Here is a 12,006-nt window from a genome sequence, read left to right as displayed (position 1 = left end):
CTCCCAGAAGCAAATGCACTCTACTGTATTCTATCGTACTGCATTGTTTTGTATTCTATGGCACTGTACTATTAACAGTTCTTTCCCAGCGGAAGTACATGAAAGTAGCAGAAGGCGAGCGGGATGTTACTGTGATCCTACTTTTCCCAGGACGCCCGGACTGCCCCTGAAGGGATCTGGCATGGAGCACCTTCTCCTGGGCTGCTGTTCAATCCACTCCGCCTCAGCTGTCTTCCCATGGATGGCCGCGTCGATCGCTGGAATCTACCGATACATCAGAATCAGAATCCGTTTATTGCCATTGTAGTTTTTCAACATAGTAGGAATTTGCTTTCGGACAAGGTGCATGACATTGAGACAACGTTGGACAGGATGCGGGGACGAGACAGGACAGTGCAAAATGCGAGTGCAAAATGCTAGTGCAAAAAATAAGGATAAGAGAGAAGAACAATATAAAAAAGCAGTGCAGTCAGTGTATATACAGTGAGTATGCAGTGTAGTGTCTAAGTGAGTGTGTGTATGTGTCTGTGGCGTGATGTGTGAGTGTGGTGCGGTCCTATACATACAATCAGGTCATGTACATGTGTGTGCATGTGTATATGCGTGTGTGGCATGACATGTAAGTGCGGTGCGTCCTATACAGAACATTCAGGTCATGTGCCAGTGCCTACAGAGAGTGTCTATAGACAATGGAATAAATCTGTGAATCACACATTACAGTGGGTCTGTGCATCTATGGACAGAAGCTATTATGCATATTTACTCACAGACAACAGCTGTGTTGTGTTCAGACTTTTTCTCCGAAGCTCAGAGTTCAGCTGGGTCTCTTTGTTGCTGGCGTCTCTACTGGCGTCTAAGTTACAGAAAGAGAGTACCACATCAGAATCTCTCTTGTTTTAGAAGAAAATATTGGAACCTTCTCAATGTCACGTGAAGGCCAGTCTTACGGTTGAGCTCAGCGATGAGCTGCTTGTTAGTATCAAACAGACTCTTGTACATTTCAATGGTTGTGGAGAGCTGGTCTTTCTTCTTGGTCAGTTCAGACATTTGCTTCTGGTTCTCCACATCTAGAGGGGTGGGCAGAGGTCAAGAGCACAGCTGGTATGGAGCTTCCATAAATATTCAGATATGGCTGGTTTATGCGTCATCTATAACCATATGAATGCAAAAGCTGTATTAATGCAGTCAGTGGGAGTTACTGATACACCAACTGTCCCTGTTTTACTCACCATTGTAAAAGCGGAAGGGCAGCTGGAAGGCAGTCAGGGGTTTCTTGGGACAGAACCCTGGGATGACAGGGCTGAAAACCAGGATGTACTCATGTCCGTCCTCTCCAGGACTGTTCTCCATGATGGCCAGGTTCTACAGCAAATAAAAGGTTTAAGATTATTTGAAAATATATTTATTTGTCGACACTAAAAGCACACTCACTATGCACACAAAGTTAAGTCAAACACATCCTTGTACCACACGTCCTTGTACATATAGTATATACACAGACCCTGCATCTACAGTACACAAACATGTGGAGAGCGACTCACAGTTAGGGGGGCCTGTCCCTCAGACAGGGAGAACTGGAGGCTCTTGACTTTGTCTCTAAACAGAGGCAGGTTTTTGTCACTGCTTTTACTGGAGCTCCGTATAGTCACCACCACCTTCCCCTGCAGATCCAGACCTGCTGGGTTATTGTACGCATCCTGCAGGGAGGCGACACACACACACACACACACACACACACACACACACACACACACACACACACACACACACAAACACAAACATGCACACGCACGCACACACACACACGTTAATGTTAATTTACTGAAACGTGTCTAATGTGAATCCCTGAGCAGAATGATATTACGTCTCTATTATGTTTACAATTGAGGCTATAGACAAATAATCATATATGTGCGAAAATGTAAGCGTGAATTATACAATAAGATTTCAACCCCCAGGGTCTACATGCTTGCTGTTTCTACAGTATGTAATGGGGTAGTGGAACTGTTTCTACAGTATGTAATGGGGTAGGGGAACTGTTTCTACAGTATGTAATGGGGTAGTGGAACTGTTTCTACAGTATGTAATGGGGTAGGGGAACTGTTTCTACTGTATGTAATGGGGTAGTGGAACTGTTTCTACAGTATGTAATGGGGTAGGGGAACTGTTTCTACAGCATGTAATGGGGTAGGGGAACTGTTTCTACAGTATGTAATGGGGTAGGGGAACTGTTTCTACAGTAAGTAATGGGCTAGTGGATCTCTTTCTATGTAATGACGTAGCATAAATGTTAGTGGTGAGTGATTCAGCCTCCCTTCCCACAGGATGTCATCACACCATTATCCTCAGAGTCATATCCTCCACCAGAGTCCGACTGGCGACGATGTCATTGTTGGAGACGACCGGGGTTGGAGGCGGAGTGTCTGGGGACAGTTTGACCGGCTCATTGGCCACCACGTTAATGACATACTGCCAGAGGACAAAAAGAGAAAATGTGATCAACAACTGGAACTATAATCTGCAATATATTCATCATCCTGCGGACTTGAGAGCGTACAAACTCCCTCTGGACAAGACGAAAGGAACCAATTTGAGGGCCACGTCCATTTGGTGGGGGTTAGTGTTTCAATAAGGGCTGAGTTGAGGGCGTGTGGGATTGGGAAACAGCCCGACAGTGAAATGTGGAGTTCTGAGTGGATTAGGTTGAGCTGTTGTAAATACACTACCTGCTGGCTCCACAGCCTCTTGGTTTTGGTCGCCACACACAGAGAAAACTGAATAGTGTAAGTCCCCACACGCTCTGGGATGACTTTGTCTCTGTTAGATGGAAATTAAACAATAATAACCAGTACAAGGCCACCACACCATAATACACAACTCAAACAAACACAGCATGACAAACGCGGCATGATAGGCCAGGTTCAGAGAGGATTACAGTACATTTGAACACTACTGCTGACCTGAAGTAAAAACAGTCATCCTTTTCGTTTTCCATGGGTTTGCTGCACTTGAGCTGAGAGGCCTTCAAGGAAGCAAAAGAAAACAAGATGACTGGCTAGATAGATACATCACATTAAAACACCCTTCATTCTTATCACCAATTACTGCTCCAGCCACATGCAAATAGATGTAAGAAGAGTTGTCCACGACACAGGCTGCAGTATGATAAAGTACAGTACATATAACTAAGATAGGGTAGGTGATTTTTCATCCAATCATTTCAAGGTACCACCACTAAGTAGACATTGACCATGTCAACTTCCATATGCTTTGAGCTGGCAGGAATTATGAAGTCCATCACTCTGTTTTTCTCAAAAACTGTAAAACCTATCAAGCCCTACTCTTCCTACATTTTTGGTCAATTGACACCCCAATTGTTACACTACATCTTCAGACTGCCCTCCACAAACAATCTTTTGAAATATCAAAAATTGAGCCCACAGCTCATCAAAATGTTTTACTGTAAACAGTACTGTTTGCAGCTACTGCAAATTCTCGCTCAATATATCTCCAATGTTCATGAAAAAAGAGAATTTTCATGGTAGATGTAGTGTGAAATCTTTCAGAATTTTATCTCAAAAACTGAATTTTTGATAGTATTTTGAAGTGTCCTCATTTTGTCCCCTCAAACTACTGCTGTTCATACAGAAAAAAATACACTACCCACAATCCTATAACCCTAAAATGCATCCTCAATTAAATGAATGTTACCAATTTAAAGGGGAAGGGGGGGCGACCTAACCCTCCGGCCCCGAGACTGTCTTGACCTCTGTATGTTTTAGGTCCTGGTTACAGCCCTGCTTACACTTCCTGGTTTCTCCAAAATTGCTTATAGCACGGTACAGTATAGTATTGAATGTGCCCCTTACCTCTGTTGGAGGGAGCCTGCTGCTCGAGGCCTCGCCATTCCACATCAGCATGGACATGGCAGCAGGGTTCAGGTTCCTGATTGGACTGCCCTCCTCTGACATCACTGACACTGTAAAGACTGGAGGCACAGATGGCCTACCATCAGATGTAGCACCGACACAGGTGGACTGAGGTAGACATAATGATACAGACAGCTACAGACCTGTGAGTGTGCCCCCTGCAGGAAAAACAGCGTTGGTGTTGTACTCCACGGCCAGTCTGACAGGTCTGCTGGGGTCAGGGATGATGGAGACTTTCACAGATGGACCTGGGATGGGCTTCGTGTTGAAGGACCCTCTGAACTCCAGCTTATACTCTCCTCTGTAGGAAGGACAGGGGGTGAATACAGCTGTACAGAGGTACATGGTTAGAGGGTCAGTACTGGGTTAGGAGCGGAGAGCAAGGTTTGACTCACTTTGGCCCAGAAATGCTGCCCACTACAAAACTTGCTTTGCCCTCTGCGTCTACAGGCTGGGAGTGAACAGCCAGCCCCATCTGAAAAAGAAATGAACCGTGATCATGACAATCTTCATCTCTTAGGGTCTGTATTATGTAAATCTAGCAAAGTGAGCGTAACTGACCTTCAGGCAGCTGGAGGTGGTCAGACGTACGACCACCCTCTGGTCTGGGGAGGGGTTCCCCCACTCGTCACACAGCTGCACGACGAAGGGCTTGGCTATGCCCTGCTCATTCAACACCTGCATTGGCTGCAGTGTACAAACATAACACATGCATACAAGTAAGGACAAGCCTATAAAATGACCTAAACCTAATAGGTTTGTCATAAGCTTACAGCCCCACAAAGCTACACGACACACACTGCAAACGGGTGAGAATTAGGGGGCACGGTCGCCCCACGCTCACCTCCTCGGGGCCGTCCACCAGTTTGAACTGAGCAGGGAGTCCTGCGGTCACTCTGATCCTCACATCACACACAAAGTCCCTCCAGGTGAAGCTGATCTCCCTGGTGCCTGGGAGACCAGGGAGGAAGCGCACCCCCCTCACCACCATGAAGTGGCTGCTCTCCTGGACAGAACACAGAGCAAGTGGGGGGGGGCATTATGAAGGAAAATGAGCTACACTAGTTTATACTTCTCTGGTTCAACACTGCTATGACACTTTGTGTTAAGTCTGGGGCCACAGTCTGAGAAGATCTGGATCATCTCACCCCAATCACAGCCAGACTCGAGACTCAGACTCAGAAGTTGAGAGGAGTCCAGGGTTGCGTTCCGAATCGCATACTACCCTACTATATAGTATGCCAAAACAGGATGTAGTATGTCCCAATATATAGTATGACACATGCAGTATGCCAAAAATACCAGGATGTCCTACTATATCCGGTCGTATTTTGCAGTATGCAAGCCAGCAGGCTTTTCTGGCTATTCTGACCCACAATCCTGTGTGCAGCGGAAATGTGCGTCACATGTGCGAGTCGTGACAGCTGTAGACAAATGTCTCGTTATGGACAGCGACGGATGTGGGCAAATTTCAAGGCGCAATGTTATGACAAGGTTGTATGTCCGAATTGGATGCCTACTGCTTGCAAAGTACGTACTTTCTAAGGGCAGCTGTAGTAGGTACTGGTAGTAAGTAGCAGAAGTATGCGATTCGGAACGCAGCCCAGATCTTCTCTGACTGTCTGTATGCCCCAGGCTTTAGTAATCAAAAGTGAACATGACAGGATTACATTCCCCCAGTTTTCCTACCTCCCAGATGAAAGCCAGCGATGACGTATCCAGGCCCTCGGCGTCAGCGGTGAGCGAGTCCACGCAGGTCGAGGTCAGCGTCTGAATTTTATTCCCGTACTGATCCGTCAGCTGTAAGTCTTGGGGAGGAACAGGCGGTTTCTCATCTGGAGGCTAACCTCATCTATGTGGTAACAGTCAGACAGGCAGTATCCTGACAAGGGGACAGTAAACTGCTGTGTCGTTACAGTAGCTGCTGAGAAAGGGGACCGGACTTACAGATCTTTCCTGATAGGACCTCTCCCATCCTCACGGAGGCGCCGTTCAGCGTGGCCTTCATGTGTTTGGGCTCATCAGGGTGGGGCCTACAAAACACACCGACAGTCACTGGAAACTGCTGGCAGCAGTACAGCAACATGTGTACAGTACAGTCATGGTCAGATACGAACAAGGCAACATCAATTTCCTTCAATGTATGAACTGCCATGATGTTAAATAATAAATTAAATCATTGATTGACCAGCTCACACTATGGTGAAGGTGGTGTTCACAGACAGGTTCTGGTCCTGGTAGGAGACCTGGTAGAAGTGCTCCTCCTGCACCAGCGTGGGCACCTGAATGTTGGGCAGTTTCCCCTGGGCCAACTCCTCAAGATTCATATCAGCCGTCCAGTTAACCTGACACACAGGCACAACCAGCGAGAAGTAAACAACAACATGACATAAAACAAAATTCCTACCTCTCATACATAGTTAGTCCTGCCATGCTACACGTTCTAGCTGCTCCGATAACATGCTGCTAGTTAGCCAGGACAACACTGTCCCCATACAGATATACTGTTTGACAAGTAACTCTGTTAGCGTGCTTGAGTACCTTGAAAGGTGCAAGGTACATAATAATTACTGTATATCTCTATGGTTGTCCTGACCTTGATCCTAGGGGCCAGTTCCTCTGAGAGAGGGACCTCCCTGCCACCCTCGTCATACAGTCTGTAGCAGAGGTTCCCCAGGACGTCTCCGGCGGCCCAGGCCACCTTCTCCTTGTCCTTCAGCCCTGTGGTGTCACCCCCCTCCTCCTGGCTGAACACCTCCAGCCTCGACACACGCCTGCTTGGCACCACCACCAGCTCCCGCTGCACCACTACCATGCTCTTCTGACTCTGGCAGGACAGCACACACACATGTGCACGCACACACAAACGCGCACAAACACACATAGACACACACGCACACGCACACACACACACACACACACACACACACACACACACACACACACACACACACACACACACACACACACACACACACACACACACACACACACACACACACACACACACACACACACACAGAATTGAGAGAGGGAGGAAGGAACGAAATGAAAATATACATAGTAGCTAAATGGGGCGGAATAAATTGCTCCAAAAATGCCAGATAAACTGTCTTGTTCTTTCAGGGTAGAGTTACTAACTAAGGGGGTGTGACTAACCCTAACCTTAACTAAGTAAAGAGGTGAGACTGATGACTTACAGGCACGTCAAATCTGGCTTTGACTGTCTCCTCTCCCTTGATGGCCTTCAGGTTTATGGTCTTGGTCACCAGCAGCCCGGCTCCTGTGTTACTGCAGTCAATGGTCGTCAGTGAGGGGCCAGGAATCCCTTGCAGCTGAGAAACCAAGCAAAAACACAAATCAGTCGAGATATGATTAAGCAATTTACATTAATCTTATTAAGCAACATTGAATCTGGAGGGGAGTCTGAGGTGAGCATTCTCTCTCACCCAGTGGGCACTGATTGCAAACATTAGTCTCAGAGAGGAAGGAAAGGGCTAGAGACATGGGTACCTGGGAACCACCAGCAGCCCAAACAGCCTCCCTGATAAGTAACATAAAATCCTTTATACATCTGAAACACATTTGATCTTCAGAACAGAAACATGTTCCCTCTGCAGAGAGATAAAAGTGCCTTCATTCTGACAAATTGTGATCTTGTGAAGCTTTTGTAATCAAGACGCTAAGTCGGTCCAGGGACTAGACTAGCAGTGAGATGTTAGATCATACCTGGCAGTGAACAATAAGTTTGGGGTGAACAGTGACGTTCCCGGCTTCGTCAAGGATTTTGACATCAAAGCTGACAGATGTCCCATTCTCCACGGTGATTGACTGATCCTCTGGTTTAACCCTGACGGAATGTGGGTTACCTGGAAAAGGCATATACACACAGCCCAGTTGAGACAAGACGAGACCCATGCACAATGGAGTACATACCGTCAGCCAGATGAAACAACATGCGATCAATGCGGTTTGTAAAACACTGTTTAGGTTGGGGTCACTGATGGTGTTTTTTCCCCCATCCCCATGTTGTACCCGACCTACTACTTCACACCCCAGCTGGACAGCATCTTCTAGTTTTGTCACCAAGGCGACACTTTGTTAAAGAGCCATGTCAGGCCCTCTCCCCCAGCCACAGGGATGTTTGTCCTCATCACAGACCCCCCAGGCTGAGGCTGCTGTCGTAAATCAGCTGGGGGCGCTCAGTGTTTATTATACTGGAAGGCACCTATAACTCAATGCTGATGGACCTAGGAGTCTGGGGCTCAGTGTGAGATCCTGAGCATTCAGAGGAAACTGAAGTCTTACCCGGTAGGAGACTGATTTTGACAGTCTGAGAGTCTTGCTTTAGGCCAGACAAGACCACTTTCATGTCATACATCTGAAAATGGAAATATCATACACAATATTAGAAAATGTGCATTGTTTTAGGGTACTTGACAGTGCAATCACCTTTTTGTGGTTTATATGTGATCGCGCGCGCGCGCACACACACACACACACACACACACACACACACACACACACACACACACACACACAATTTAAACTTTTATTTATTCTGTACCGCACTGTGTGCTACATTTACTTCTATGAACAGTGTTATATAAATAAAGTTGACTTTGACACACACAGAGTGTCTCTGACCTTGCACTGGTAGTTCTGCCTTCCCACAGTCCCCTTGACTCTGACACCTTTGATGGTGAAAGTTGTCCCACTGACTTCCGTCCCCTCATAACTCACCTCCAGGCCACTAAAACACAGTAGCCAGCAGCTGAAAGGAGGGCTAACCATCTGGTACAACATGATAATTATGCGTTATAGTGAATGGTAAATTGGTAAATGGACTGCACTTATATAGCGCTTTTCCACCTTAGCGGCACTCAAAGCGCTTTACAATGGCCTCTCATTCACCCATTCACACACACATTCATACACCAATGGCGGAACTGCCATGCTCATTGCTCATTGGGAGCAATTTGGGGTTAGGTGTCTTGCTCAAGGACACTTCGACATGTTGACAGTCGGAGCTGGGATTCGAACCACTGACCCTTCGATCACTGAACGACCCACTCTACCAACTGAGCTACAGCCGCCCCTCCTGAACTAGCCTCGTGATCTCTCGAGCTCACATTATCAGCAGACGAGTCTGGAAAAGCTCCATAGATATCTCTTTGGGCCCAAACAGAATTTGGGAACTACAGTACTAGCAGCTCTAGGCGTGGTTTAGATATGACGACAGCGAGAAGCCCAGACAAATAGTTCATCCAATCACCTGCCTGTATTTTTTTGAATGTGTCTGCCCTTTTTCAAACAGTTTCCAACAGAGCTTTACCATATGGTTGTTTGAAACAAACCATCTGGCATGACAGGTTAATAGTGAACCACTATCAATAGACATCATTGTTTGGTGTTTCACCCACCTACATTCCAGGAGGGGTTTGAGGTCAGGAGGGGGCTGAGCTGGGTGTCCATACTCATCCACCAGCTCCAGAGGAATGTCAAATGGCACCCCCACGTGGAGAGGAGTGCTCACTGCACCCACCACAAACCTCTCCGCACTGCCCTCTGAGATAAAGAGGAGTTGATGATTCATTACTACTAAGGAGACAGCTGTATTCTGTATGTATGGACGACAGTCAATGTTTGATCCCAGTTTTACGTTACCTCTGATGGAGAAGTGGAGTTCATGGCTGGGCAGCTGCTTCCCAGCAAAGACAGTAGCGTTGCTCTCATTGAGAACAGTGTTCAGGTGCAGAGTGTACTTCCCCAGCTTGTTCAGGTTCTCTACACCGGGGAGGGGGGGTGTCAAGTATTTTAATGAAATACTACTCAGATTAAATTCAGTTAAAACTAAGTTAGTCCGCATGCAGTGGGAATTAGTGGACGTTCAAAGAAGATTGAATGAACAGAATCGTACCCATTGTTTTAAACCAGAAGGACCACTTGGCATGTTGGGCGATGTGAGAGTTGGTCTCTACATCTCCATTAGGGCCTGCAGAGGAAGAGGAGGAACAAGTCACCTTCCAAGTCACAGGGATCCAGATTCTCAGCAACAATCAGCTTGGTAAAACCCATTTAAGACAACTCCCATGAAAAACTCACCATGCCAAACCACCTTCAGCTCTACCAGGAGTTTCTTAATAGCACTGTGATAGGTTGAGGGCATCCTGGATATCGACTCCCCCTTCTTGTTCAGTATTTCCACCTTCAGAGGCCCTGGAATGAAAGTGAACTCACTGGGCCGATTTCACAGAAAAGGCTTAAGTCTAGTCACAGACTACAATGCCAGTTTGAGCTGTCTTAACTCAAGACGACTTGCACACAGCTTAAAATAATCATAGATTTAGCCTGTTCTGGACTAAACAAAGCAAAGGAGAGGATTAGAGTTACTCAAGGACTAAACTGAAGTTTACACTAATCCTTCAAAGAGGCACGTTTAACTTCTGCTCAGTACTGTTTGTGAGGAAGCACGGACTATTTGGAATATCTAAATGAAGACCGACATGCACTACAGAGGCCAGCCGGACGAGTACTTGTGGATAGGATTAAATTACTTTGATGACAATTTTGAGATGCGCTTTCATATAATAATTTGAATGTTTGTTCTGTACAAAATTAAAATAGTTTGCAGTAAAATTAAATGTGTGACTACACAAAAGCTGGTTCAAAAACAAAATTTTTCCTGCTTAAATAAAGGTTATATGAATATGAACTGTGGTTTGGGGGAATAAAAGCAGCTGTGTGAGGTGTAGGTGGTGTGTAGTGTAGGTGGTGTGTAGGTGGTGTGTAGTGTGGGTGGTATGTAGTGTAGGTGGTGTGTAGTGTAGATGGTGTGTAGGTGGTGTGTAGCTGGTGTGTAGTGTAGGTGGTGTGTAGTGTAGGTGGTGTGTAGTGTAGGTGGTGTGTAGTGTAGGTGGTGTGTAGGTGGTGTGTAGTGTAGGTGATGTGTAGTGTAGGTGGTGTGTAGTGTTGTGTACCTAAAGGAGTCCCTGCTGGGCGGACATCGTTCTGGAACCATGGGTTCGCCTCTGGCCACATCACCTTCAGCTTGTCTGGGAGTCTGGGCGTCAAACAGACAGCATGGCATTACATCATAACTCTAAAGGGACTGAAAATTAATGTACAGGCGCATAGGGAATGAGAATATACTCACTTGGCCAGTTCGTCATCTATGCTTTTCTTGATGGCGGCTTTGGTAACAGTCTTGTCAATTTTGGAGATGGGTATGATTTTCATCTCATCATAAAGCTCCTTCGGTTCCTGTAGAGACGAATGCATGTCATACACAAATGCTGAGATTGTAAGCTATCACACAAATCAAGGACAGAAAACATTTAGAACTAGAAAAGCTCAGAGAGCAGAGGCCTCCGCCCATGAATGCATTTTGTTCATGTAACCGAGTTGAAATGGTTAAATTCACTCTGATGAAACTGGCTGTTATCAGAGACATGTAAACCTGAATACTGTGTAAGCTGTTTCTAATTATGTGTGTGCGTGGCTGTCCGAGGGTTCCTGGAAAAGGGATGGTTCTAGGCAGGGGACATGCTACATCTGGTGCTGCCGCACCACCCACATTACTTAAGAAACCAAATTCCAAAAGTGCAATTTGGACTTATTTTGTGTTTTTGGCCGATGAAGAAAACAAACCTGTTGACGACTGCAAACCCATTTGCAGAAAGTGTTTAAAACCCATATTAACCAAGGGGGGGGGGGATACATTGAACTTCGTGAAACACCTGTTGAAAGTGAAACGTCCGGAGCAGGCTGATGAATTTTAAGAGAAATATGCTGTAACATCTAATCATACATGTTGCCTTGTACAAGAGACACTGTGAGCTAGAGAGATTAGATGGCTGCCTGTGTGTGCTGCAGGGGCCTGGAAAGGGTCAGTGAGGGTCACTCTTGAGTGCTGTAAAGCACCCCGCAAATTGCAGCCGAAACGACAGTGCAAGACGGCGCATGGCGCTGTGTTTGGTTAGCCCAGCACATAGGATGCTATGTGTGACGTACTCTAGTGCCCTTAAAAAATAAATAAATAGAGGGCAGTCTGGTATAAGACAGAGCCTTCTGGTGA

At 46.3% G+C, this 12,006-nt stretch overlaps 1 protein-coding gene across 1 annotated transcript in view; it reads right to left on the bottom strand.

Moving 5' to 3' along the window:
* LOC311319100 (structural maintenance of chromosomes flexible hinge domain-containing protein 1-like) overlaps nucleotides 1-12,006 on the bottom strand; it is a 64,638-nt gene that overhangs the window by 7,970 nt on the left and 44,662 nt on the right. The window contains exons 15-41 of the mRNA XM_084450555.1: nucleotides 11,086-11,192; nucleotides 10,910-10,992; nucleotides 10,035-10,148; nucleotides 9,850-9,924; nucleotides 9,597-9,716; nucleotides 9,353-9,497; nucleotides 8,577-8,682; nucleotides 8,238-8,310; nucleotides 7,659-7,798; nucleotides 7,130-7,264; nucleotides 6,526-6,756; nucleotides 6,126-6,274; nucleotides 5,877-5,962; nucleotides 5,619-5,737; nucleotides 4,774-4,935; nucleotides 4,491-4,616; nucleotides 4,325-4,404; nucleotides 4,073-4,230; nucleotides 3,870-3,988; nucleotides 2,961-3,022; nucleotides 2,727-2,817; nucleotides 2,338-2,469; nucleotides 1,542-1,697; nucleotides 1,230-1,362; nucleotides 948-1,067; nucleotides 768-853; nucleotides 142-264 (exon numbers count right to left, since the gene is read on the bottom strand). Of these exons, the coding sequence (XP_084306681.1) occupies nucleotides 142-264; nucleotides 768-853; nucleotides 948-1,067; nucleotides 1,230-1,362; nucleotides 1,542-1,697; nucleotides 2,338-2,469; nucleotides 2,727-2,817; nucleotides 2,961-3,022; nucleotides 3,870-3,988; nucleotides 4,073-4,230; nucleotides 4,325-4,404; nucleotides 4,491-4,616; nucleotides 4,774-4,935; nucleotides 5,619-5,737; nucleotides 5,877-5,962; nucleotides 6,126-6,274; nucleotides 6,526-6,756; nucleotides 7,130-7,264; nucleotides 7,659-7,798; nucleotides 8,238-8,310; nucleotides 8,577-8,682; nucleotides 9,353-9,497; nucleotides 9,597-9,716; nucleotides 9,850-9,924; nucleotides 10,035-10,148; nucleotides 10,910-10,992; nucleotides 11,086-11,192 (3,231 nt within the window). The remainder of the gene's footprint in view (nucleotides 1-141; nucleotides 265-767; nucleotides 854-947; nucleotides 1,068-1,229; nucleotides 1,363-1,541; nucleotides 1,698-2,337; nucleotides 2,470-2,726; nucleotides 2,818-2,960; nucleotides 3,023-3,869; nucleotides 3,989-4,072; nucleotides 4,231-4,324; nucleotides 4,405-4,490; nucleotides 4,617-4,773; nucleotides 4,936-5,618; nucleotides 5,738-5,876; nucleotides 5,963-6,125; nucleotides 6,275-6,525; nucleotides 6,757-7,129; nucleotides 7,265-7,658; nucleotides 7,799-8,237; nucleotides 8,311-8,576; nucleotides 8,683-9,352; nucleotides 9,498-9,596; nucleotides 9,717-9,849; nucleotides 9,925-10,034; nucleotides 10,149-10,909; nucleotides 10,993-11,085; nucleotides 11,193-12,006) is intronic.

The sequence above is a fragment of the Borostomias antarcticus genome (assembly GCF_949987555.1).
Source record: "Borostomias antarcticus genome assembly, chromosome: 2".
NCBI classification, from domain to species: domain Eukaryota; kingdom Metazoa; phylum Chordata; class Actinopteri; order Stomiiformes; family Stomiidae; genus Borostomias; species Borostomias antarcticus.
This window is presented reverse-complemented; position numbering and strand designations above follow the sequence as displayed.